This window comes from Daphnia pulicaria, chromosome 6 (genome assembly GCF_021234035.1).
Source record: "Daphnia pulicaria isolate SC F1-1A chromosome 6, SC_F0-13Bv2, whole genome shotgun sequence".
NCBI classification, from domain to species: domain Eukaryota; kingdom Metazoa; phylum Arthropoda; class Branchiopoda; order Diplostraca; family Daphniidae; genus Daphnia; species Daphnia pulicaria.
Genome location: NC_060918.1, coordinates 9,866,416 through 9,892,286, shown reverse-complemented (window position 1 = coordinate 9,892,286; position 25,871 = coordinate 9,866,416). Strand labels below are relative to the sequence as shown.

Here is a 25,871-nt window from a genome sequence, read left to right as displayed (position 1 = left end):
GAAAAGAGATCAAACGCGAATATCGCCCCTATTGGCACGCGACCGACCGCCGGTCCAATCAAATTTATTCAACCTCATACTTTGCTTTTATTTATTTTTATCTCTTCATAATCATTCCGTGTGTGGCTACGAAATTGCTATTCATTCCCCCCTATGAAATCCTAATAGATTTTTTTCGGGCTGTTATATACTTAAAAAAAATAGAAGAGGGTGCGGGGATTTTTCATGTGACGAGTTCCCAAAGCTGTCAAAATACGTTATTAAGCTCCCTTTTCACTTCCCTTTCGCTGCTAAAGGCACAGTCTTATCTCGCGCTGGCAGACGCTGCTCTGCACGTCGTCGGGCGTCGCAAGCGGCGTCGTTGACAAAGCAACAACATAATATGTTATATGTGAAGAAAGAAAGGGCGGAATGGGATCGCCAAACTCTCTCCCACGATTTGGGGGGGGGGGGGGGGGGACGCTACAATTTGTCTCTCGAATCCTGAATCATTTCCGTATTTTTATTGTTCAACGCGCTTCAATATTATGACATGATCGTCTAAAAGGACATCACATTTAACGTTTAAGAACATACCATGGAGCAAGTATCTCGATATAATTAGAGTTTAGCGGAATGCACAAAATACAAGAAAGAGTGGCACGAGAAGGACAAATGTCAGATAGAGAGGCATGCGAGGTTCGCAGACACCGCGGGCGACAAATGTGCGATCCCATTCCTGCGAGACGCTGCTGTTGGGAACCGGAATCGAGACGACCACTTTTTCCGATGAGTAAAAACTGAGGGGGAAATTGCAGCTAGTCGAATTGTGGCAGACATCAGTGGCCTCTGTCAAGTTGAAAACGGTTTTGAGCAGGTCGAATTTCACCGACAACTTGTTTCGAACCTTCAGTAAACGTTAAAAAAAAGTCAATTATTTACAATCGTATTAAGTTCTAACATAAATTCTTATTCATTCGTTATTATTAGAGCGAAACTTAATCGTTGGGGGAAGGAAAACATTTTTTAGGGGAAGGGCTTAAGTTTTTCTACCTATCACGTCGAACCCTTCCCTCATATCGAGTCCTTTCAAAAACCAGTTTGCATTTGTGAAGGTTGTTGCTTTTTTCTGTCTGTTTTCTTAGTGCTATCATTTCTTATTCACTTAATTTGTGATCCAATCAAAACAGTTGTCAATAGTGAAGTGTGTTATTTGATTGTTCGAGCGTCCCAACAAGAATTTCTACGAGATTACGACGAAAGTAGTAAGTTATTATCCAAATTGTCCAAATTGAACTTTTCAAGCTTAATCAGCGTATTAACGTTTCTTAGCGTCTAATCAGATTAGGCTTAGTTTATTATTCCTGTAATAACAGCTAGGTATATCTGTGTATAGTTTTACCTTTTCATTGGACCCACCTTTTCATTTGCGCTTGAGAATATAAAATAGTAGTATCCCTCCTCTTCGATGGTGTATTTGATATTGTTGTAACGAGGACTAACGTCGTTACTACATTGGTTCTTGGGCACAAGGGGCTGGCTGAGGATAACTCCTTTACAATGGAGCATGGCCTCCTCACTGCTGGAGAAGGAAGACTCTTCATTGGACAGGGAAGTGTCGTTGAAGTGGTTGTGATCAATAGTGCCTCGATCGTCGGCAATGCCGTCCGCAGTCGTGTTTAGACTCAACTCATCCATCTCGTAAGCAGCGTCCTCCTCAGAATCGACTTCTTCGTTTATGACGGCCGACAGTTTGGCTCCTTGGTTGTTAAGAGGCTTAAGCGGCCATCGATTTTTGGCTGCCTTTTGTTTTGTGGCGTCAGGATTGCTCGCCGGCTTTGTGCTGTTTGCCGCAATGATACTTTTGACTTCCTGATACAAGGACTCGATTTCTTGTTGCAGGATTTTTTGAAGAGCTTTTTCCACTTTTTCGACGACTTCGGTTGGGACGAGCGTGTCATTCCGATCCGAGTTGATGTTTTTCCTCTCTAATAATTTGATGAGGCGACGTTTATCGTTGTGCGACTTGATGAGTTGTAAAATCCGGTCCTTATCTTTTTTGGCTGGCTGTTTGAACAGAGCTGGAGCCGGGGCTCTGAAATCGCCGTCGTCGTCCGTCTCTAATTGATATTGCTCGGCTAATTTGTGTTTCTCCAGACCTAAAATCTCGTTTGATTCGTCTTCTTTCGATTCTCGGCCAACATACGCGCAAAATTTCAAACTGTTGATTCCTTTTATAAGCATGACGTTGGCACCGAGGTATCTAAACAAGACATTTTAATTCATTATTTTTCTGAATTTGAAAGAGTTGTATAATACCGAGCGCAGGTAGAGACGGTGACTTCAGAACCTTTAAGCAAATAGAAACCCCAGAATTCTTTTAAATCATCGTCCAATTCGAAATGTCGGGTCATAGTTAACATTTGCGCTTTCGGAGTGAGTGTCGGACGATTTGCCATTAAATAAGCGTCAAACGAACTATTCATTTGAATTTGTTGACTCTGTCCAGGCATTGAAACAAAACAGGTTAGTCAAACGTACCGAGGAAATGTTTGATCGACTGTCTATAGATACCTTGCACCAAGTTGTAGACACATGCCCGTCCATCAGTCTCATGTCGGAGGCGCCGAATGTGACGACCGTGTCGGCGTAGAGCACGTATTTTGCATAAACAGGAACGACGATGAACAGAGTGGGCAGGGCGATCCCGAATACGATCAGATGGACGATTTTGGCTGCCGTTGAATTAAACAGGGAGCATCGTGCACCGCCAGCTGTCCAACAAATTGATAACCACGATGTTACTTGAGAATACTAGAAGATATTATGTAATTATGGTAATATACCTGAGTTGTTGACAGGAAGGGCGTCGTACTGATATTTCCCCGATTCCAAGTTATGATCTCCGAATGTGAACGACATGTTGAGCGATTGTCGGTAATTGTAATTATAATCATCAGATGATTGACAACTGAATCTGCGGTATTTGTAAAACAAAAGAAAATTGCGTTTGAATATGGCGTGATCTCTTGTCCTCCCTCGTAATCGGCAAATGTGAGACAAAGGTGTTGACTTGACTTCTCTTTTTAACGTTCGCTATAGGTACCTCGTCATATCTTGTGGACTTGTAATCATTGTATATATAAGGATTACGTGCTTTAGTTGTTGTGTTTAATAGTGCAGTAATCAATGGTATACTGTCTGAAGATAGATTGCCGACGCCATAGCAACAAGTCTTTGAGAATTTTAAACCCATGCCCTAACGAACCCAATTTGACCTTGCCTCTAGGTCTCGGACATATGCATAATAATCGACGCGATAAAGAAAACAAAATAATCAAACACTCTTGAGCTAGTTATTACAGCTGGCAGCTTAACAGGAATATGGTTAAAATGGTTGTTTAATAACTTACATCGGCTGATCATGCCTACGGTAAACACTCACACCAGTTCAGCTTGCGCACTATTGATGGATTCAAGGGTAGCCAGAACTTATTTATCGTCTAGCTGATCAAGGCTGGTAGAAAACAACAAGGCGCGTTCTCTTATCTCGAATTTTTTTTTTCATTCTGGCCTATTTCCCTTGTTGACTCGAACTATTCAACAATTAAATTGGCGCGTCGTTCACTTTCATTTGAATACTGAATGCGTTAACGTTATAAGAAGCTGAGGGAATTGGATGAATAAATTCGGGATTTACCTGTCGTCGGGAATTGAATAAGTGGATTCCTCCATTTCTCGGTCGGTCGGAAAACAATTTCAAGGAAAACTGTCAACTATATCCAATCGCCAAGAAAAGAGCCAATAGCATAGTCCCACGGGACACGACCTGCAAAAAAATAAGAAATGGAGTTTGAACGCGGGAGCGACGCTGCAGCACTCAGCTAAAAGAATCCAGGTCAGTGCCGACTGTTGAGTTCGAAGATAGACTGAGGCGAAGACGTCAATGTTTGGGAAATTTAAAGAATTCCACAACACTCTTGATCGGGTGTGTTCCACAGAGAATATCAAGATTTGTCACGTGACCGAAGACCTCCATTTTATTGGGTATTATAGCCTTACTAGTTGGGAATGTAACAATAGAAAGTTGTCAATTTCATAAACTGGATTGTTTACCAATGTTCTTGTTTCCAGCAGCAGCTTCTGGTGTTGTTCCAAAGCTAGTAGCTCCAACAATCAAGGTCTCAATTTGTTTTAGGTGGATTTTCTAACTGAAAGGGGCAACTCTGCTGGAGTCTAGCGTGAACTATATTTATCCGGCAGGGAGTGGCTGCTTTTAAGTAGTCAAACGCGACGAAATCCTATCTTAGCTGGCCGCTGTTGGATATAGGAGAGTCTTATTTTATTGGTGCACCATCAGGGGGGCTAGTAACCATCAAGCGAAAACTGGTTCAAGCTCCCGATTCAGAATGGCATCCGCCTATGTCTGCGAAGGACACAAGTTTAATATGGTAAACAGTCTGCGTGAAAATAGAGACGATTTTGTTTGTCTAAGGTCACCAACCCAGAAGTGAAAGAGCAACAGTTTCACCGTGAAATTTTTTTGCACTTCCGCAGTTGTCAAGTTATTTATTAATTGAGTAGACCTTTTGGAAAAAGCGCAATAACACTGATCAAAAATAATTTACATTGGGGCCTAAGTAGATACGTTAATGATGACGTTAATGAAGGAAATATATACTCGAGCTAGCTTGACGACATGATTGACATTGCCGATTCTCGATTTTCAAGGTTCTGCAACTTTTCTTTTCAATTTCAATCAAGGAAACGCCCTTCGTCAAAGGTTTCTTAGCTATAAAGCTTTTAGAAATGTAAACTGTTTTCCTTCTTTTTTTTTATGAGGAGCAAATATTGAATAACAATGGCAGTTACAAGTTCCAAAATATTATTTAAAAAGGCAACCAAGAGCAGCGCTGATTGTTGTAAAATTCGATACGTTGATGCGATAAAGTGGTTAATACGTTCGTACGTGATGATACGTGTTTAGTATACTCACATTGAAAAACAACTTTATCTCAAGATCCGTGAGGTGTAGAGCTAAAACATATTTATTAGCCGGGCTGTGGGGCGACCAGCAATGCGCAATAAAACTGTTTGTCGTCTCGATTTGAGAGTTGCGAGTTCAAGGATTTGGGGCATAAATGTTTGTTTCCCTTATTAGTCGCAAATGCGCGAATCGGTTTGGCGACTCACTTCATGAAACGCAATTAAAATTGGACACCATAATGAAAGCGGTTTGAATAGTATAAACAACTTGTTTTATTTAATTCCCTTAAACGGTTAACATGTTAGTGATGATGTCATCACCAGGCGATAGCAGTTGTCTCGATTTGTAAACTGTTGATAGGAGGATATTTTCCGATCCATCAAATCGATTCGAGTAAGAAAAAAATGGGTGTGTCTTTTTGTAGGTGCCAATATTTTTTAACTCGTCGCTTTGATGATGTTACGTAACTCGTGAATTCAAGTAGGGCGGTGAAATGAACTTGCGTTACTAACCGGGTAATAGGCCAAATCAGATTTATTGATCTTAAACAATAGATAAGCGCTTCGTCGTCCTATTGAACTTCAGAATTATGGTTTTACAATCTTTTGACCTTAGCACTTGACTGATTATAAAGAGCTGTTTTTCATCATTTGTTATCATCGAAGAGAAAATGGTGGAGCTAGCCACTAAATATTTTACAGCCCTCGCATTTATGAATTTATTGAACATAATGAAATAGGACCACAACTAGTGAACGTCAATGTAATCGACGTAAGAACAATTTTAGTTGGCTGAATTTTACATCGTTTGTGTTTTCTTCAAACTGGCATTTCAAACACACTATAGGGCGTAGGCTGCTGACATTTATAGATTTGGTAACACTTTGTAACACAGAGTTTCATGTTACCATTTTTGTAATAAAATCTGTTTTGATTTAGAAGATAATAACAACCTTTGGAATACCATAGTGGTTTAATACAGTTACGTAAATGCGATGAATGTAGTTCCAATGCGAAAAAGAAGAATCAATTTCTTTAAAATATAATTTAAATATTTTTTAACTGGGATGAAAAGACATTGCCGTTAACTTTTTGGGGAATTCTAGTTTGACCAAAGGGAAGAACAAAAATTACATTTTTACATGCTACGTTTAGAATGGGTGCTGGTTTCGTCTTGTGAGGCAATTGATGACTCTGGAATCATTTTGAATAAAGGATGCGTGCGATAACGGTAAGTGACGAGTGCCAGTCGGGCAATAAATTGAACCGAAGCAACTCCGAGGATGATCCATGTCAAAATTTGAACACTCTCGGGGACAGGTCCATCTGGACGTTTTGGATCGGAGTGTTTACTCAGGATTCCACTTGTAGCAAATATCACCACTGGATAGGGCAAAAGGAGATTACATTTTTGCTGATTTTGTATACAAAGTTAAATGAAAACCAACCAGGGTATTGCGTTAGTGTGTAGCGAACGTAAGAATCGAGCCAAGTGTTTTCAAGGGCGAACCATCCCACTAGCACGATGAGAAGAACAGATGTGCAAGCTATGCTGGTTGTCTCTGCATCGCACTTACCAACATACTGGAAGGCGATGTTAATATTCAGAAGCTGCACGTGACCAACACAAATAGATCGTCAATCATTTGGTGATTTTTTTTAAAATTTAACTTGTTTTTTACTTACAGAAGCGATCGTTGTCCAAGTAGTGTATAGAGCAATGCCATTGTGGATCAAGATTCTTTGTAGTCGCACTTCCTTGAAAACAGCTGTCTGTATCAATCCGTCTCTTTGCCTTTCCATGGCACTTTTCCCCCTGTTATGGAATACAAAAACTCGTTATCACGAAAAGGAAACGAGCCGATAACTAGTTATTTTGAGATCACCTCGTGCAGGCGACTGCGAAAGATATCCATCCCGTGTAGGCAATGAACAACAGGAATATGCAGGCGGCGACGATCAATTCCTGGTCCCATAAAAATATCCACGCCGTGTTTAGGCCGTAATTGGTTGTAAGAGCGACGTAAAAAAGCCAATTGAGAATAATGGGTTGAGCGTAGACTCTGCTGTTTGAACCACTTTTTCTATAGACGCTCGACACACCTGCAGTTACGTCATTGATTGTTTTAGCAAGGTGTCAGGAAATTTTTTTGTATAGGTTAAATTTACAGTAAATGGCGGCGCCTCCGAGAAATATGTAAATCACCGCCCATATTGAGAAGGTAAATCCCGCAGGTGTTATGTAAACTGTATACTTTTCGGATACTTGTGCCGTGTTCTGGCTGAAAACACCTTTTAATTGATAGGTAGAAAGTAGCTATTTTGATTAATTGATTCTCACTTGCATCGGTGACATGTGATAAATTTTAACAATATTTACCTTCATATCCTATGCCACCTAGTGCGTTGAAAACGATCATCACAATGTAAATAGCGGCATTCAAATGTACTAAGCCACTCAGCAATCCCAGATGGTGATTCTCCATGATGAAACTGACACTACACAAATTGGTGAACTAAGCGGGTTGAATCGTTCGAGTAGACTATTGCTACACTCAACGGGGACTATTGTAGGTGTATTTTTCAGATAACAGAGTCCCGACTTTCTGTGAGCGTTTGTAAAAGTTCCATTACGTAAAGACGCAAGTGGAGCGCTGGTGACTGGTGAAACGTTTGAAATACATGCACACCTGACGCGAGGCACACTGTCTGTTTTACGACTGACGCCGAGTCGTACCGAACTGCGGGTGCAACAGGCTGCTTTCATACTCAAGGGCAGCTGCGCCAAGAAGCTTGACGGCAACTAGTGAGGTTTCCTCTGCCGTTGTGCCTATACGTATATTGAGGCCACCATTGACAGAATAAAGGGAAAGTTCACTCTAATACCATTTTTTGGGGGGGAATTCGAAACCTGTACTTTGCGCTTGATTCCATTTCTTTATTAAAAATGTTGCCGTCCCTATCATATGCAAATAGGTGCGTTGAACTTTGGGCGAGCGGCGAGCCTGTCCATCAACAAATACCGCTATTTTGTGAGGTAAGGGGTGCTGGTAGATTGGATTTTTTTACCTACCACCTTCCACTTTGATGCCGTGTCGGGAACTTTTGGCTTAACCTGTTTTCATTGACTCGTACTCAATACCTCTTTGGAAAAAAAAATCGTTGTTTACCAATTGAAAGATCAATTTCATTTATTGAAAACTGTGATGCACGGTAGAGAGCTATATAGTCACATTCACCTTACACATTTGTGAGTTGAACAATAGACATCGCTTTGTATTTTTGTTTGAAATTTCGCAACATAAAACGTTAAAACCTGTTGGTTATATAACTTTTTCTCGGAGTTGCCGGATCTTACTGCAAATCGTTTAAAAATTTTACTGCTAATAATCATGTTTTCAAATTACTGTGTCTTGTTGTTGTATAGTAATAACTCATAATTATTGTCGAAGAATAATCAGACTGACTGCAATGTATTTACGTAATCGCATTCAGTGCGTGGCCGTTGTGTTGAAACCCAAACGATTTCCAAACCTTTGATGTGATGCGGCAACTTCTCTTGTAGACGGTAATAGCGATAAGGTTTGGGTTGTATAAGCACACAGTAATGGAGGACGTTAAAAAAACTCAGGGACAAAAGTTGCAATATAATTTCGAAAGAATAGGCCGACATATGTGAGACGATGCGCCAGGTAATCCTAGTTTGGCTCGGTTTGGCTACATTGTCGATCGTTTATTTTTATATAATAAAACAAGTTTTATCCGGTTTTTTCTAGTTTCATCCGCACACATTTCTCTGGTTGGCTTTTTATTCTAGACAAAGAATGGTTTCAACAGAAACAGAAATAAATTACTGAAGCGGAGACATTTAAATTGATTGCACTGTGTCCCAAGTCTGAAACCATGTAACGTCGGAATCATGCCATTTTACTGGCACGATAAAGCACAGATGGGCTTGCCAGAGGAACAAAAAGGGGGTATCCCAACGTTCTCTCTTTTAATTTTAATTTAATTTTCTTACATAACAGCAATCGTAGCCTTCGGTCTTCGGTCTGTACAGAAGTTTCACATTTCAAGGATTTCAATTTGGGGCAGGTCAGCAGCATACGTTGACTATGAGAGAAAGCCAAAAATGAACGAGAGTAACTTTTTAATTTTTTTTTTCATAACCAACTGTTAGGGTTTTTTTTTTGTTGAGTTTAAAATTTAGGTTATGAATTGAATTTTAAAAGAGATGTGATTACTTTTCATTTTACCTTGACAAGAACGGTTGTTTCTCTTCGGGATCTTAATTGTTTGAACGACTAATCAGCACATCATTTCCTGTGGAAATTCCGAATTCCTTCGATTCTTATCATTAACTTGTCAACTTTGTCGAATGAAAGATCTAATGTCGCAGGAAATCGCAACTACAAATATCCGGTGTTCCCACAAAGCATCACCCATAGCTGCGATTTTCAACATCCTGTCTATATAGGATTACGTAGCGAAAACTTTTCTTTTCTCAGGATACAGGATACGCTCCCCTCAGTAGCTTGAAATAACTTCTTTTGACTGTAATTACTTATTTAACTATGTATAAAAAATAAAAATAAAACTTTTTTTTTACTGAAAATGTATTTTAATTGCGAAAAGTTGTACTTTTCCGGTGTTGTGTTATAGTGAAGTTAATATGTCGATAGAAATTATGTTACATTCAAGCTAGGAAATTTCCAATGTTCCTTCGTCCTTATAGATTGTTCAGATTTGTAGTCCAGACTATTCGTTCTGACCTGCAGTTGCTACAGGTTCACTTTCAAAGAGAGGTCGAGTGCGGTAGCGGTAAATAACGATGACCAATCGAACCGCAAGCTGAATTGAGGCGACTCCCAAAATGATCCACGTCAGAATTCGTACGCTCTCTGGAACGGGTCCGTCTGTACGATTCGGATCGGCTTGTTTACTCAGGATTCCGAAGGTACCAAAAATAATCACTGCAAATAAAGAAAAGATTAAACTCCTTGCTGACTGGCTCCATAAATAAATAGACAAACCAGGATATTGTGTTACTGTGTAGCGAACGTATGGATCAAGCCAATAGGTATTCTCAATGAAAAACCATCCTAGCATGATGATCAAAAGAATCGACGAGCAAACCAAACTGGTTGTCTCTGCGTCGGTATTGCCAAAGTACTGGAAGGCGATGTTAATATTCAGAAGCTTCGTGGGTACATAAGAATGAAATGTGACATCATCAGTCATTTATAGACCTTAATTAAATGCCTTATTACTTACAGAAGCGATTGTTGTCCAAGTAGTGTATAGAGCAATGCCATTATGGATCAAAATTCTTTGTAGTCGCACTTCCTTGAAGACAACTGTTTTCGACAGTCCATGGCTTTTCTTCTCCATGGCACGTTTTCCTCTGATAAAAAGGGTAACAATGAGAGAAACACAACTCATATTAAGATCTTATGAACGAATAATTACCTGGCGACAGCGACAGCAAAAGATAGCCATCCAGTGCACGCTATTAGCAACAAAACTATGCTTGCAACGACCATTAATTTTCTGTCCCACAAGACCATCCACACCGCGTTCAAGCAGAAATTTGTGGAGAGAGCGACGTAAAAAAGCCAGTTGAGAATAATGGGATGAACGTAGACTCGGTTACTTGAGCCATCACTCTTTCGGTAAACGCTTGCTAGACCTATGCATAATTAATTATGTAATTGATTATTTTATCCTATAAACAAAAGGTTGACAGTACGGCGTATTACTATAGATTGCACCGGCTCCAAGAAATATGTATATGACACTCCATATACTAAAAGTAAATCCTGCTGGTGTTATGTAACTTTTGTAGTTGTCTGATACCTGTCCTGTGCTCTGATTAAAAAGGCCTTTGATAAACAATTTGAGGTGGTTAATTTAATCTGTTAAGCGACAAGATTTGACGTATACTAAGAATATACCTTTGTAACCGGCTCCACCCAGGGCGTTAATAACAATCATTGTAACAAACATAATAGCCATTAAATGCACCAAACCAGCTAATATCTTTTGATTCATTCCCATGATGAATCAGCAAAAAAACTTAACTAGACGAGTTGAATCAATGTTGAACTAGAGACTCACTAAAATTTTTTGTAATTACGTAGTAGATTGTAGCGATTGAATGTGATCCTTGATTAACGATAATGATGATTAACGTGAATATTGCGTAACAACTTAAAAAGTAGTTGTCTTGAGAATAAATATTCCTTACGAAGTGGATGGATTGTCTCACGTAGCACGCTTGTCACGCCGGAGCTTCAACGACTGTTGGGTGCGTTCGCGCAAGCTGGAAACTATAGACATGCGTTATAAGCGTTGAGCTCAAGGACAACTCTGTAATATAGACCCTCGAGCTATTTTTATTAAATCTCCTTAAATGTTGTTCTTACTTCAGAGTGTAGATTTCCTCGTCGTCAAATTTGTAATGTCAGTAGAAGATTGAATGTGAACAGAAAACTGTACCTTGGTTATGTTGCTTATAAACCTCGAACAGAGGTTTGATGAAAACTATTTAGTGGTCAATTTCTTTATTGTAGAATCCCATACTTGAAGACGACACTGATCTGAATTACAGAATTAGGGCGACGATCAAGATCACTTTAGTTATTGGAAGAGTACACCATAAATTTAAAACATTGAGGAGATACAAAGAGGAATAATATGTGGTTTCAACGAGCATTGTTGACAGACTTCGCATCTGGCATCAACTGCCCCCTCTCTGTGTCTGAATTGCAGTTGCTTCTTCTACACTGTAGTAAATTTCTGTGGTATCCGTAGTAACGGCAACCCCAACTTAGAGGCTGAGAAAACAGGAAATCTCCATCGCTGCGACTTCCTGTGGCAAGCAAATATTTAAAACATTGCCAACTTTGGTATCAATGTATCAATGGAGGCGATAATTTTGTTCCCTGATAAATCAAGTTTGAGGATCACTTCTGATGAGCAGTTATCTTAACCTATCTAAAAATTGACGAGTGATAAATATACAGTTATTTAAATCTGGTCATAGGAAGGCACAAAGAATTAAGACGAGTGGTAAAGTCAATCCAAATGCAAGATAGATCGAAGTGCGTGGAATACACTGGGATTCCACGGTAAAGGTCGTGTCTAAGCTACTACTAGGATCTTCAGCGTCGTAATGAGGAGCAGAAAGTGCCACCACGACTTGTTGAGTAGACGCAAAGCTAAGAGAGAAACGGCACTCCGTGGCGTTGTGGCAAGAAGCAATTGCGTTCGTAGTATTGTAGATATTTTGAAGTAATTCAAACTCTGTTAAAACGGGATTTTTTACTTGTCCCTTCTACGTGAAAAACAAATCAAAAACATGATTAACAAATAACAATGTGTAAAACTTTAAAAAGGGTAATTCTTACTTGTTCAAAGTTGCTAGAAAATATTATGGAATAATATCCATCGTTTTCAACTATGTATTCAAGTAGGCTGTATTTGGTTCGAGTTGAGTTGCAGTCTTCAGCGGGAACCACGAACTGATTCATAACAGGACTGGCACAAGCAAGCAATGCCTCTTCAGAGCTTGAGGTCAGCGATTCATCCGACTCAGATACGTCGCTGATCAAAGGGTTGGTAAAAATGTCTTTTTCTTTGATAATGTTTTCGTCGTTTACTTCGAAAGCCCCATTTTCAAGTTCTTCCACCTCTTCATCTAATTTTGAAAGCGTAGTTGACCTGTCGTTTATTGTTAAGTTATTGTTCGTCGTGAATTGAGTATCTTGGGCGTTCCTTTCACTCGATGGATGCTGGGAAGAGAGAATTTCTGTTGCCTGCAGGGTAATGTTCTCTTTGGCTTCTGTAGATATTTCTTCACTCGAGCTTAAGCCATCTTTCAGACAAGATAGCAAATTCAACGAACGGTTCCCTTTAACTAGCATAACGGTGGCTCCCATATATCTGTAAAATGCAATGAAATTAAATAACAAACTAATGGTGAAAGAAATGGTGTGAAAATAACCTTGCACAAGATCTAATCGTTAGTTTCGAGCCTTTGAGTAAATAGAATCCCCAGAATTCCTTGAGATCATCGTCCAATTCAAAGTGATGAGTCATTTTCTGAGTTTGATAGGAAGCAATAGGATTTCTATCCATCAAATAGGAATCAATTAAGGATATGTTGGTGTAAAGATAGTGGCCCTTTATCAGAAGAAACATTAGCAAAGATCTACTACATTATTTAGCATTTATATAAACCTACTTGACACCAAAAAGTGCTGAAATTTGAGTCTAATACACGCATCTGTGTAAAAGCCAATGGTACAGCTGAATTTGCATACAAGAAAAACCTTGCGTAAACAGGAATTATTATCCACACAATAGGAAGCAATATTCCTATACAACAAAGTTGCACTAGTTTAACAGATGAAGATGACCAACATCCAGAACTCCGGTTTTCTAATACATATAAGAAATAAAATACTTTGGGTAATGAAATAAGTAAAAAAAAAAAAAAACCAACCCAGGCGAACTCCAAAATTGTCAACTTCAAAGTTGTCAACAGTGTGGTATTCATAAGTTTGTTGGTTTCCCGAAAAAGAGGTCATTTCTTGAGTCTGAAATTATGATAAAATAAAAGTGCAGAATGTATTATTTAATAAAAAAGACACTTTCTTTGATTTATCCTTCAATCCCACTTTATTTTAAGATAATTAAAAACAGTTACCTAAAAGAAAAATGGGATATAAAATAACTAAAAACTGTTAAGTCGTTTACTATACGCACCTGGTAAAAAATACACCCAAAATGGTCACTAACATAACAGAAAGATGAAACTTTGTATATACGAAAATTGACATGTGAATCGAGAGTCCTATAACTAATTCTACATAATCCGTAAACTGTAATAAATATCATAGAATTCAATTTCCAAATTACAGTCTGTTTATCAACATTTATCAACATTAACCAAAACAAACAAAGGGGTGTGAGAGCAACATTGCAACATCCTCTAGTGAATGACGCAATATTTTGCGCAATACAAAATAAGATAAGATAAAGAATAGGTAGCCTACTTCGTGCATTATTAATGAAAATCTTTGTGAAAACCTATAACTACGTACGTTAAAACAGTTTGCTGTACCATTAATTGACATTAGCATGAAAGAAAAAGATAACAAATTACCAAATTATGATTGATCAATTCATTCCTGTGTTATCTTTCTAATCACTTTTAATCAGTTGTCAGGAAACACAATTATTTTTAGATTGCACATTATCACAGTTTTAATTTTTAAATATTGGCTGGCTTGCAGTGCGTTTTTTACTATTTATTTCCACAGTAAAGATTCGAAAACAAAAACCGTTTTACAAAATTTCGAATTCTCTCTTAATGTCTAGCATTTAGTATTTTCGCTAGATGTCGCTAAATGTCCTACCAGAGCTATAGAATACTGGTAGCACCACTGATAAGGCAAGCTCTTACATTCCTTTTTTTCTCTGGAAGTGAAGCCTGCTTGCCTGCCCTGCTCCTTAGCTATAAGCGCCACGGCGGGTGTGTTGGGAAGTGGGGAAGGAGGGTGTTGGAATGGAGGGAAAAGTGGAGGAATGGCGAGGGACGAGATCGATATCTTAGCTCCGATTTTCACTATCGATTCGTAAACTTGGCTTCAGCTCTAGAAACAATTTCCGACAGGAGGAGTTAACATGGCAGTGGCGCTACCAGTATTCTATAGCTCTGGTCCTGCTGTTGAATTGAAAATGGCGGAGCGGGACTGTAGAGATAGCGTCTCTTCTGTCCCGGGAACAATGTCAAAACTGGATTTCACAGGGTTCGAAAGTGAAAATTCCCCTGTTAACAATGAAGAAAATGTTGTTGAAGTAAAGTTGAGTGAATTTATTCGGAACTTGCCCGGTTTACCATCAAACAATTCTTTGTTGACGACTAATGATGTTGTTTCATGTGATGCCGCCTCGGGGCCTCTTGAGGATAGTAGTGAACTAACTTGTGCTGTGAAAACCGAAAATTGTGACAGTTCAGCGATTAAAGAAGAATTTGCACCAGCCACGCTCCCCGAACATCCAAAAACCTCATCAAAGTCAGAAAAATCTGATGTGAAAAGTAGAGATAGACATTCAAGATATAAATCCAGTAGAGATTGCAGGAAATGCAATGAAAGAAGAAAAACAAAGCGGTGCAATGTTGGTGTTCAGTGCAGAATTGACAAGCATTTGTCAAAGAGCAATGCTCTACAAGCATATATTCCCAGGTCTATATATTCCTCCACTTCTGTGCCACATTGGGAACACCACAAGTATGCATCATTGATTAAACTTGAAACTTACCCAAATGGAAACGCTAGTGTTCTTCACATGAGTCAAGATGAAATAGATGGTCTAAACTTAAATGAACGAGAGCTGAAAGAGTTGGCTGATGAATTTTTAAAGGTTTTCTTAAATTATAATTGTATTTAATTATTGGTTATTAAATTATTTCTTTTTTTTTATAATACTGTAGCTCTCTTTCAGTGAAGATGAAAATGGCTTTGCTCATTATGTCATGTCCATTGTGCATAATGCTGCCACTTACATGCCGGATCTCCTTGATCACATGACTGAAAACTATCCCAACCTTACTGTGAAAAATGGGGTTTTAGGCCGTAATTCTGATATAGAAAGCACCAATATGGCCAGTTTCAAAGAACAGGTGAGTAGTTACATGCCTAACTTTAAAGTATGGATTTGACAAAAAAAAGTATTCTAGGTCTACAAGACATATAGTGGTGGCACTTTTCGCCAAGGACCTCTACACCAGATTTCGCTAGTTGGAACAGTGACAGAAGAAGTTGGGGGATATTTCCCAAAGTTCCTTGAGATGTTGGAAAAAAACATATTTCTTAAATTAACCATGCCCTGGGGAGAGACGAGTATTGTCAACATGGTGAACCCTTTGGAGTCTAACGACGGACCTATTCTCTGGATTAGACCCGGAGAGCAGATGCTTCCTACAGCAGAGCTGAATGCAAATAGGTCCCCAATCAAACGGAAAAGAACAGGAATTAATGAACTCAGGGTTAGTAGTTATAAATAACTATCGTATAATATTATGTATTCACGTAATAAATACCTTTATCCTTTTTAAAACATTAGAATCTGCAATATTTACCACGATCTTTAGAGGCACGAGAAGTACTTTTTGAAGATCGAACGCGTGCACATGCTGATCACGTAGGTCATGGTCTAGATCGTATGACAACAGCAGCAGTTGGAATTCTGAAAGCAGTTCGCTGTGGTGACAAGAGCAAGATCAATCGCATAACCAAAGTATATTGTGTTTCATTATTTAGGATATTTGTAAATGACTAAATCTCATGTTGCTTACAGGATGTTGTGGCCTTCCACGCCGGTGATTTCAACGACTTGGTCTCACTACTTCAACTCGATACGTATGAACCTCCCATTTCTCAGTGTGTTCAATGGGTGGAAGACGCTAAACTAAACCAACTGCATCGTGAAGGCATTCGTTATGCCAAAATACCCCTCTACGACAATGACATCTACTTCCTTCCACGAAATGTTATTCACCAGTTCCGAACAGTATCTGCTGTGAGCAGCATCGCTTGGCATGTTCGTTTGCGACAGTACTACCCGGAATTAGTAAAGGTTTACAAAAGAATGGCAGCTGAAGAAGGTATCTTAAAGTGAAGCAAAATGATAAAAATGTTGGTCGTAATAAAATTTTCATCATTATTCTAGGTGGTTCAAATGCAATTGACGACGATTTGAGACGGCATGGAATGAAACGTTACGTTCCTTCGGCTGCTATGGGTGAAAACTGTGATTTAGAAAACCATCGTTCTAAACTGCGAGTTCTGGAGGAAAGGACAACTGAAGATGAGAGTGAAGAGGAACCTATAAAAATGGATAAAGTCAAGAGACACGAGGAAAAAGACAAGGAAGGAAAGAAAGGAGATCGAAGTAAAGAAACCAAGAAGGAAGTTGTAAAACCTGACAATCATATTGAAGATTCCAAAGCTAAGAGTGCACTCCGAGAAGAAAAGTCAGACAAGTCACGGTCCTCAAGTGACAGAGAAAAGGCAAAAGATGCAGAGCAACAAACTGATTGCAAAACAAGCAAAGAACACGATTGCAAAACAAGCAAAGAACATAAAAAGTCCGAGGAGAAATTTGAGAAAACCAAGCGACCTGAACAGTCAAGCAAGGATTCCAAGAAAATGGATGAAAAGCAAGACCGAAGTAAAAGACCTGAAGATGGAGGAAAAGAGTTAAAACATGGAGACGAAAAGCCCGTGAAAAGTGATCGTTATGATAAAGGCACCGAGTCTAAAAAAGATGGAAAACAGAAAAGTAAAGAGCATGAACGAAACAGCGATGACGTGAAATCTGATCGTTCCAAAGATCCTGAAAAGAAAAGTGAAGAGTGTAACGGTGTCACGGGGGATGGAGAGCCCACTTTAATCAGTGAGGAAATCCAGGAAATGAAAGAAGCAGTTTCCAAACAAGAAGTTAGCGAAAAACAGCGCCGGAAGACTCCCGAGAATGAATCGCCTAGAGATCGCGACGTTAAAAAGGAACACAAACTAAAGAGGGAGGAAGATAAAAATGGCCACCGAAGTAGAGATCATCGAAAGGAAAAGTCCAAAGACGGCGAATCAAGATCTGTTACACACAATCGCAGTGAACATAATCGAAGTAGCAAAATTCACGACCACAAACATTCTAATAAGTCCTCCAAAGAAGAAAGGCACAAACGAAAAGCTGAACATGAGGAATCTTCATCTGGTGTCGAAACAAAGAAAAATAAATCTGATCATACGATAGAGAGCGCAAAGCAAAAGTCCCGGAATGGAAGTCCAATTGGTAATAGCAACACTTTTATCATCACAAAAATTGCCATTCGCGTATTAATTAGTATTTTATCGTCTTTGTAGCACCAGCATCGGACTCAAAACTTTATTGCGTCCCGAAAGTATGGCCTAAGCTTGCGGCCGTTAAAAAGGACCTCTTTACTTCTGGAGACCTCTTGGGGTCCATCATGTCCTCTATGTTACCCGTCACAAAAGCGAAAGAAGAAAATGATTAATTTATAATGCCGTTCATCTACCGAGAAATGTCTTTGTTTCCTTTTATTGCTTCTGTTACAGCTTTTTAAGGTGTTGGATCTCAGTACCTGACGACACGCCACCTTATTGTTTGATTTTTATAATATACCTATGGCCTAATGAGAAATAAAATCAATCGACTCGAGCTTTTTTTATCCAGTTCTTAATGTATTTCTTTTCACTATTATACATTTCTATAGTCAAACATAGAGCGTTCATCGCGTCAACTTATCAAAACTTTCACTGCGAAACTTGTCAACACATGAAGCAAAGTCTTTTACCTCATTTGCGCAGTACAAAGGTTTATCCTTGTTTTCCTTATAACATTTCAGTATACGCTCTTTTTGTTCGCTGCAGATGTTGTTGAATGTTTCTTTAGAAAAAGAACGCTCGACGTCCGCCACAGCTGCACGATATTCTGCTTCAGTTTCATCGGCAAGTTTCGAATACTAAACACAATTATTTTGTCAAGAAACTTCATTTTGACACACATTATGCTTACTTTGATAAATTTTTAAATATCTTTGTTTGCCCCATAAAATTTCTCCTTTCAAAAATCTATAAATTCCTTACATGTTCTGTAAGATTCAGAAGCTGAGTACGCCAATGCTCCTGCACTCTTTGAATCTCTGCCTCCTTCTCTTGTCGAATTTTCAGAGCAGTCAAGTGAGCCTCTTCCATGAAGTGTTCATAAGGATTTGGCTCCTTTGATTGCTTACTGCCAGTTGAGGCAGAAGCGGTTGGTACAACTACTTCCTTATTTGGTACCTGAATTCCATTAGTTGGTTTTGGCATTTCACTGGCAGTAGGTTTTTCAAACCCTGAATCCCCATCTTGATCTATTAAGGAATTGTGAACAATCAAATAGGTCTTATTGAAATAAGTTTAAGAATAAAGGCACAGACTTTGGGGCTTCGTTTGAACTGAAACAGGTTGGTGTGAAATTTTTGCCTCCTTTTCTCTCTCAAGTTCTCCTTTCAAACGTCTCACAACAGAATCAGAGATCTGTTATGTTAAAGTAAATACATATTTTTAAGAAATTACATAATTTTAAATGCTATTTCAGAACCTTGATCACTCCGGCAACTTCATCATTAACGACTGCTATTTTCCGATTGCTTGGCGAATTACCCATTTCCTGACTGCTGTGTTACGTTGAGCACCGGTTAGTTAACTGCAATAACTCAAATAGAAATGATTCATTGCACTAAACATTAATGAATTGTCATTAATGAATCAACCTGAAATTCAGTTAATATTCCGATCCGACTATCCGTAGAGACCGTAGACTGATCTACAATATAGCAGACGAATGCAAAACTGCCAATGTTGACGAATTGGATTCACGATTAACGATTTACTTGCAAGCTTATTAAAAATAATATATATTTTAGGATGATAAATAATTTTACTATTTTGTTTGATATTTAAAAATTATAATAAAAAGTTAGTTAGGCATCATATTTTAAAAGTGTTATTGAAGTGAATCACAGACATGCAGAGTGAGAGTGGCGCAGACATGACACAGTCGACACACACACCTGAGCAGCGCACACACGACAATTGGTCGTTGACGTCAACAAATAAGATAAACGTTGATCTTTTGAACTTTGATAGCCATTTTTAATGGCCCAGTTACAAGTTGGTAAATAACTGTTCTACACTGATCAATCAAAATGGGTAATATATAATGTGCAATCATTTCTTTGCAATTTGATACTATATTTGCTATCACATTTTAGTTGGGTGGGGCATCTATATGCATAGTCTTGTTCAAATTGAATGACTCACATTTCAAAGTGAAAAAATATAGTAGTAGCAATACTGCTAGAAATTAAGTAACTGATAAGGTTATGAGATATCATATTGTCACATAGCATATGGGGTTATAGTGGCTATGTTATCTTTCTTGGACAATCGATAAGTAAAAATTTTTGTTCTCAGATCCCTGTATGGAGATGGATGCAGCTGGCAATATTGAACAAGAAGAAAAGCCCTTTCCTGAAAACATGACCTTGACTGAAAATGCCTCATTTACGTACAGCTCTACCACAAGTGCCTGTCTTGATTTTTACTTTGAAGTGATGCAACAAACTCCAAATGATCAAATTGTAGAGACACTGAAGAAGTCATGGGATGAAGATCCACTTGTTTCTCTGAAGTTAATTTTTCAGTTACGCGATGTCCGTTCGGGAAAGGGAGCGGTAATTGAATTTCATCACTGCCTCATTTGGCTTTTTCACAATCATCCCGAAACATTGCTCTATAATCTTGAATATGTCCCCAAACATGGCTACTGGAAAGATCTCTCTTGGTTTGTTAAATTTCTGCTTGAGGACCATGTTTCCATGACTAAGGAACGTCAGAAATGTTTGAGAACTTCAGAGTCAAGCAATGAGCAAGCAAGTGTTAAATATTCTCTGGAAGATATTATCAAGAAACGGGTAGATGGTATGGTGAAGAAAGCTGTCTGGAAACGCTACTTGAAGCAATTGCCCGATGACGAATCAAGGAAAAATGCTCAACTGAAATTCAAGGAGTTATCGAAAGCTATTCATCAAGAACGAAGGAGAGAAGCCAAGATGAAGAAAAAATCCCTTCAAGATGTCTCAGCCGTCAAATTTTTGAACTTCAAGACCCTCCATCAACATTTCCCTGCAGTGTACGACAAGGTTGTCAACTTATTTTCATCTGCTCTAAAGCGTGACAAGGAAGTTCTGGAAAAAGAAAAAAGTTTGCCAAAGACTGCTTTAGCGGGGAAATGGGCTCCTGCAATTGGAGGTTCCATTGATTCGGTTACTTCGCTTGGGAAAAATGTTGCTCGTTCGTTGTATTCTTCGACACATCAACGTGATGCAAAAGAATCTGATTCAGATTACGACATAAAAGCCTTCATTTACTACCGCAAAGAATTCCTGACTCCACTGAGAGCTTCAATCAACGTCCCGGAACGAACAATGTCAATGAAGAAATGGACTGAACTAGACTATCAACGAGTTCCTTCGGTGTGCATGAAAAGAAATAAGAAGCAATTTTTAAAGAACGATGCCGAGCGATTCGGTCAATACCTCGAAGATGTCAAGTCAGGAATAAAGAAAATTGCGTCCGGAGCTCTACTCCCCCATGAAATTATTAAGCAGTTCATGACGCCCATTTCTTCTCTGCCTGAAGAATTGATGACAGTAGGAGAACTTCAATGGAAAAGCTATGTCGAGAATTTGAAGAAATCTGGACTGTTTGAAAGCTGTTTGTCTGTGTGCGATGTTTCCGGATCTATGAGTGGTAAGAGTAGGCCTACCATCTTTTCTTTTAAATTTGGACACGTTTCATAGGAAGTCTGAATTTTTTTAGGAATTCCGATGGAAGTCGCGATTGCTTTGTCTCTCTTAACTTCTGAGCTATCAAAGCCGCCATTCAACAGCTACATCTGTAGTTTTTCATCCACTCCTTCCCTTCAGAAGATAGATCAGCCCACGCTTACGAAAAGAATTGAATCGGTCTTGGAAATGGATTGGGGAATGAGTACCAACGTGCAGGTATAAATTTTTCAACAAAAATATGAAACTTTAATTAAGTGATCGTTACTTTACGTTCTTGACGTTCTTTAGGCAGTCTTTGACCTCATATTAGAACTGGCAATCAGCATTAAACTTCCACCCACAGAAATGGTAAAAACTCTTTTCATCTTCTCGGATATGGAGTTTGACGATTGCGGAGGGAACGAATACGAGACCGACTACCAATTCGTCAAGCGAAAATTCGAGCAAGCTGGTTATCCGCTTCCAGCCATTGTATTTTGGAATCTTCGGGGAAATGGCAAGCGCTCTAAACCAGTTACCAAAGATGAAAAGAACGTCGCACTCGTTTCTGGCTTTTCTGGACAAATGCTAAAAACTTTTCTTGAAAGAGGAGAGTTCGATTCACCTTATTTAGCTATGCTTCAGACACTTGGAACAACCTACGATCATTTGAAAGTAATTGACTAATGCAGTTGTGCACTCCGTGATATTCTTTGTTTATGCAAGGCATATGCTATACATAACGCATAACATTTCTGCTGTTGTTCTTATGTTTTCTAAATTTCTTGATATGTGTTTTCTTTTTTTACTTTGAGCTGATAAGTTTACGAGTCCTAGTCCCTTCCACCTTTCTATCGATTTCCAAAGCCTCTCGATATCTCATAACACCGAACCATAAACTATTTCTTCATCTGATACATATAAACGCCTTTTCATGGAATTTCGTTTCTCGTATGCAGATATTGTATTTTTCTTTGGAATTTGGATTCACTTTCGCTTAACTCTATGGAGGTTGAAGGACTTGGAGCTATGGCGCAATTATCTGATTATCTAATAACATCACAATGCACAAATAAATTCTCTAATTCAGAAGTTGGTAGTTTTTATTCTTTCGTTAATTATTAATTATAATGATAGAATACAAAAATACAATGAAATTTTAAAATGCTAGATAACCCATATTAAGGAATAACGCAACATCGCAAAACACAGCAGAACAAAATTCATTTCAAAAATTTGTTTAAAACATGGCGGACGCGGCCCCATCCAATCTCGGCGATTTAATAAAAAAATCCAAAATTCTCCTAGTAGGAGCTGGTGGTATTGGATGCGAGCTTCTAAAGAATCTTGTTCTTTCAAGCTTTAATGACATTCTTGTGGTAAGTGATAATTCTTAATTTTCTATACCCCATTGTAAGAATTGTCACCTCGAGCCGGTCTGTACCTGTTGTACACACGAAGCATGAGTTGACAACATTACAAATGAACCGACATTATTGATCTAAAAGCCAAATATAGTATATATTTAACATTTTTTTTCTCTTGTCCTGCATTCCTGTATAATTCTGCATTGGCTCTTTCCATAACTGTCAATAACACATTTGTGCTTTAGATTGATCTGGACACCATAGATGTTAGCAACCTCAATCGACAGTTTCTTTTTCAAAAAGAACATGTAGGGAAGTCTAAAGCTGTGGTAGCGAGGGAAAGTGCCTTGGGATTCAATCCAGATGTCACAATTATTGCCAAACATGACAGTGTTATGAGGTAAGGTTATCGTAATGTAGATGTGTTGTTATTTTATTGATTTAAAGGATATTTAATCTTATTACTCATTTGTATTTTCAGTTCTGAATACAATGTTAACTTCTTCAAACAATTCACAATAGTGATGAATGCTTTGGACAATAGAGCTGCCAGAAGCCATGTAAACCGAATGTGTTTAGCTGCCAATGTCCCTTTAATTGAAAGTGGTACAGCTGGGTATTTGGGCCAAGTGACTGTCATAAAAAAGGGTTTGTCTGAATGCTATGACTGCAATCCCAAAGCCGGCCAAAAGTCATTTCCCGGATGTACTATCCGCAACACCCCTTCAGAGCCAATTCATTGCATTGTGTGGGCAAAGCATCTCTTTAATCAACTTTTTGGAGAAGCTGACCCTGATGAAGATGTCTCACCAGATACTGCTGATCCTGAAGCAGCTGGTAGGACATAAATTCTGTTTTATTCTGTTGTATTATTTTGTATTATGTAGTATGTTTTCCTCCTATATGTGAAATATCCTAATTGTAGTATCATCCTCCTATTTGTGAAGGTGATGCTGGTTCAGTAGCTTTGGAAAGCAAATCAGATGATGCAGGAAATGTAACACGCACCTCAACTCGGGCGTGGGCTCAGCAGTCGGAATATGATCCAAGCAAACTGTTCGGGAAATTTTTCTCTGACGACATAAAGTATTTGCTATCAATGGATAAGTTGTGGGCGAAACGAACACCTCCTAACCCTCTGTCATGGGACCAGCTTTCCGGTAATATGTGTTTCTTGAAATAATTGTTTGGATAAATCTCTTACTTTCTAAAAATTTTACAGATGAACCTTTCGGTAACCAGGAAGGAATCATAAAAGATCAACGTGTTTGGAGTCTGTCTGAATGTGCTGAGGTTATGGCCGCATCGGTCAAAACCTTGTATAAACAATTCAAGGTAATTTTACTGATTATCAAGGGTTGCCAATCGTTCGACTAAAACTTTCTATTTTTTTACCAAATTGATCTTTACAAACTATTTGTCCAATTAAATCCATTATTATTAGGATTTAAAAGGGGAAGGAAGTTTTCTTGTCTGGGATAAAGATGATGAAGCTTCAATGGATTTTGTTACAGCTTGTGCAAACTTGCGCGCTTGTGTGTTCTCAATTCCGAGAAAGAGCCGATTTGACGTTAAAGGTAAGTTTATTTTTGTGTGTGTTTGGTTTTGATAATTTAAACAAGAGTAATTCAACGTTTTTATATTTTCAGCAATGGCCGGAAACATTATCCCAGGTAGATACTAAAAATATCTTACGTCTTTACTTGCGAGAGTAATTGGTTATTATTTATTTTCTTAGCTATTGCCACTACGAACGCAGTTATTGCAGGGCTCATTGTTTTTGAAGCTTTTAAAATTCTTGAAGACAAGTGGGAGGATTGTCGCCATGTAAATTAGAAATGTTATTCAAATCGAATCGTGTTTTCTTATTTGACGTTTCTTAAATTGTTACAGGTGTACCTTAACAGTAAACCAAATGCTCTGAACAAAGTTATTGCCCCGTCTTCACTGGATAGTGCGAATCCTAAATGCTACGTTTGCTCACATAAACCTGAAGTAATATCCTGAATAATAGTTAAATTTTCCAGGTTACTTTTATTTAATAAATATTTTTGTTTTGCTAGGTCACCGTTCTACTGAACGTCTCTCAAATGACTGTACAGTCTTTTGAAGAGAAAGTTCTTCGTGGGGCTTTACACATGATCTCCCCTGACGTTATGGTTGACGACGGGAAAGGAACGGTCCTCATATCATCAGAAGAAGGCGAAACAACAGAAAATATGACGAAGCTCCTTTCAGTGCGTCTAGATATGAAATGCGCTATTTTGTAGGGTATTTAAAACTCATCTTCTTTCCTTTAGGATTTCAACGTTTCCGATGGATCTAGACTTCGTTGTGAAGATTTCCACCAGGAATATGATTTGAATATCACGATTGCTCATCGGTAACTTTAGCTGTCCGATTGCTCTGTGTTCCTTTCTTTGTGTTGATGCAAAACATTTTCTTTTCAGAGATCAATTGGAAGACAATCGTGAGTTTTCGATTATTGCCGATCCAGCCCAACTTCAACCAAAGGCAGCAATGGAATCCAGTGGACCACAACCTTCGACCTCGTCTTCTTCCGTCCCTTCTTCATCCACTCCCATAACTGGTGGGAACTCGTTTTTTTAAAATTCCCTCGCCGATTTTTTTTAATCAAGATTTTTTGTTTACAGAATCAGTTGACATGGATGACGATTTAGACGTTGTTTTCCAAAAAGGAGTTGAGAATGATCAAAGTCCTCAAGAATCGTCTAACAGAAAACGTTCCATTGCTGACCAGGCTGAGAGTGGCAGCGCCTCAAAAAAGGCTCGGTTGTCCCAAACTGAAAGCGATATTATTGAATTGTGAGATGCTGAAGGTCAAACAGTTGATGGCGGTATTAACCAATATTTAAAGGAAATAAGTTACGTGTGTCTCGTTATCTGGCGTAATTGGTTTTAGTGTAACTAAGAATGTGCTTTCTCTTTTCCCCCACACAACCAATTTAGTCAGATTCTCTAATCGCTGAAGTAATTGAATAAATTGCGTATTAAGAGAATTTGTACTAGTTGATTGTGATTTCAAACTGCACAACCTCTTACCTACTAAGAAATACATCTCAGTTAACCCACACTCAAAAATAATTTAAAATGTTTAGCAGTTGAGGTAATTC

The 25,871-nt window shown here is 38.6% G+C and overlaps 8 protein-coding genes and 1 long non-coding RNA gene across 14 annotated transcripts; 4 read left to right on the top strand and 5 right to left on the bottom strand.

Annotated features, from left to right (window-relative positions):
- Positions 1-488: 488 nt before the first annotated feature.
- Positions 489-4,279, bottom strand: LOC124343217. 4 transcript variants are annotated; one of them, XM_046796462.1, is made up of 7 exons: positions 4,096-4,279; positions 3,680-4,040; positions 2,826-2,956; positions 2,554-2,753; positions 2,299-2,480; positions 1,399-2,242; positions 489-886 (listed from the first exon to the last, which is right to left on the bottom strand). In XM_046796462.1, exons 2-7 carry the CDS (start codon positions 3,712-3,714, stop codon positions 608-610), a joined length of 1,671 nt encoding a protein of 556 aa, XP_046652418.1. In that variant the 5' UTR covers positions 3,715-4,040; positions 4,096-4,279; the 3' UTR covers positions 489-607. The 4 variants fall into 4 exon arrangements, with proteins under 4 accessions (XP_046652418.1, XP_046652419.1, XP_046652417.1 ...); XM_046796463.1 differs by having other exon boundaries at positions 3,680-4,036; XM_046796461.1 differs by having other exon boundaries at positions 3,680-4,279.
- A 1,378-nt stretch (positions 4,280-5,657) lies between these two features.
- On the bottom strand, positions 5,658-7,920 carry LOC124343300. The gene is made up of 7 exons (XM_046796593.1): positions 7,656-7,920; positions 7,346-7,571; positions 7,135-7,257; positions 6,852-7,068; positions 6,652-6,781; positions 6,414-6,576; positions 5,658-6,348 (listed from the first exon to the last, which is right to left on the bottom strand). The coding sequence occupies exons 2-7, from the start codon at positions 7,449-7,451 to the stop codon at positions 6,104-6,106; spliced, it is 984 nt and encodes a 327-aa protein (XP_046652549.1). The 5' UTR covers positions 7,452-7,571; positions 7,656-7,920; the 3' UTR covers positions 5,658-6,103.
- A 416-nt stretch (positions 7,921-8,336) lies between these two features.
- LOC124343399 lies at positions 8,337-9,580 on the top strand. The gene is made up of 2 exons (XR_006919231.1): positions 8,337-8,657; positions 8,742-9,580. It is a non-coding gene; the product is annotated as an uncharacterized LOC124343399 (long non-coding RNA).
- A 143-nt stretch (positions 9,581-9,723) lies between these two features.
- On the bottom strand, positions 9,724-11,022 carry LOC124342081. The gene is made up of 6 exons (XM_046795054.1): positions 10,920-11,022; positions 10,725-10,847; positions 10,435-10,654; positions 10,240-10,369; positions 9,999-10,164; positions 9,724-9,938 (listed from the first exon to the last, which is right to left on the bottom strand). The coding sequence occupies exons 1-6, from the start codon at positions 11,020-11,022 to the stop codon at positions 9,724-9,726; spliced, it is 957 nt and encodes a 318-aa protein (XP_046651010.1).
- Positions 11,023-11,511: 489 nt separating this feature from the next.
- LOC124343237 lies at positions 11,512-13,969 on the bottom strand. 2 transcript variants are annotated; one of them, XR_006919175.1, is made up of 7 exons: positions 13,735-13,969; positions 13,472-13,565; positions 13,211-13,407; positions 12,971-13,149; positions 12,375-12,909; positions 11,622-12,301; positions 11,512-11,564 (listed from the first exon to the last, which is right to left on the bottom strand). XR_006919175.1 is itself a non-coding variant. In XM_046796496.1 (6 exons), exons 1-6 carry the CDS (start codon positions 13,912-13,914, stop codon positions 12,005-12,007), a joined length of 1,482 nt encoding a protein of 493 aa, XP_046652452.1. In that variant the 5' UTR covers positions 13,915-13,969; the 3' UTR covers positions 11,512-12,004. The 2 variants fall into 2 exon arrangements, 1 of the variants encoding a protein (XP_046652452.1); XM_046796496.1 differs by having other exon boundaries at positions 11,512-12,301.
- A 595-nt stretch (positions 13,970-14,564) lies between these two features.
- Positions 14,565-18,216, top strand: LOC124343145. Its single transcript, XM_046796328.1, has 7 exons — positions 14,565-15,396; positions 15,467-15,655; positions 15,713-16,021; positions 16,099-16,272; positions 16,333-16,639; positions 16,705-17,829; positions 17,901-18,216. The coding sequence occupies exons 1-7, from the start codon at positions 14,656-14,658 to the stop codon at positions 18,050-18,052; spliced, it is 2,997 nt and encodes a 998-aa protein (XP_046652284.1). The 5' UTR covers positions 14,565-14,655; the 3' UTR covers positions 18,053-18,216.
- A 2-nt stretch (positions 18,217-18,218) lies between these two features.
- LOC124343333 (MICOS complex subunit Mic19-like) lies at positions 18,219-19,463 on the bottom strand. The gene is made up of 5 exons (XM_046796650.1): positions 19,313-19,463; positions 19,141-19,245; positions 18,977-19,076; positions 18,645-18,910; positions 18,219-18,520 (listed from the first exon to the last, which is right to left on the bottom strand). The coding sequence occupies exons 2-5, from the start codon at positions 19,204-19,206 to the stop codon at positions 18,287-18,289; spliced, it is 666 nt and encodes a 221-aa protein (XP_046652606.1). The 5' UTR covers positions 19,207-19,245; positions 19,313-19,463; the 3' UTR covers positions 18,219-18,286.
- Positions 19,464-19,582: 119 nt separating this feature from the next.
- On the top strand, positions 19,583-22,462 carry LOC124343193. 2 transcript variants are annotated; one of them, XM_046796421.1, is made up of 4 exons: positions 19,583-19,716; positions 20,016-21,353; positions 21,423-21,607; positions 21,680-22,462. In XM_046796421.1, exons 1-4 carry the CDS (start codon positions 19,698-19,700, stop codon positions 22,055-22,057), a joined length of 1,920 nt encoding a protein of 639 aa, XP_046652377.1. In that variant the 5' UTR covers positions 19,583-19,697; the 3' UTR covers positions 22,058-22,462. The 2 variants fall into 2 exon arrangements, with proteins under 2 accessions (XP_046652377.1, XP_046652378.1); XM_046796422.1 differs by having other exon boundaries at positions 19,583-19,751.
- A 127-nt stretch (positions 22,463-22,589) lies between these two features.
- On the top strand, positions 22,590-25,829 carry LOC124343197 (SUMO-activating enzyme subunit 2-like). Its single transcript, XM_046796431.1, has 13 exons — positions 22,590-22,749; positions 22,983-23,137; positions 23,219-23,574; positions 23,685-23,897; positions 23,960-24,072; positions 24,182-24,314; positions 24,387-24,410; positions 24,476-24,564; positions 24,631-24,732; positions 24,801-24,974; positions 25,038-25,120; positions 25,188-25,327; positions 25,392-25,829. Exons 1-13 carry the CDS (start codon positions 22,618-22,620, stop codon positions 25,565-25,567), a joined length of 1,890 nt encoding a protein of 629 aa, XP_046652387.1. The 5' UTR covers positions 22,590-22,617; the 3' UTR covers positions 25,568-25,829.
- Positions 25,830-25,871: the final 42 nt, after the last annotated feature.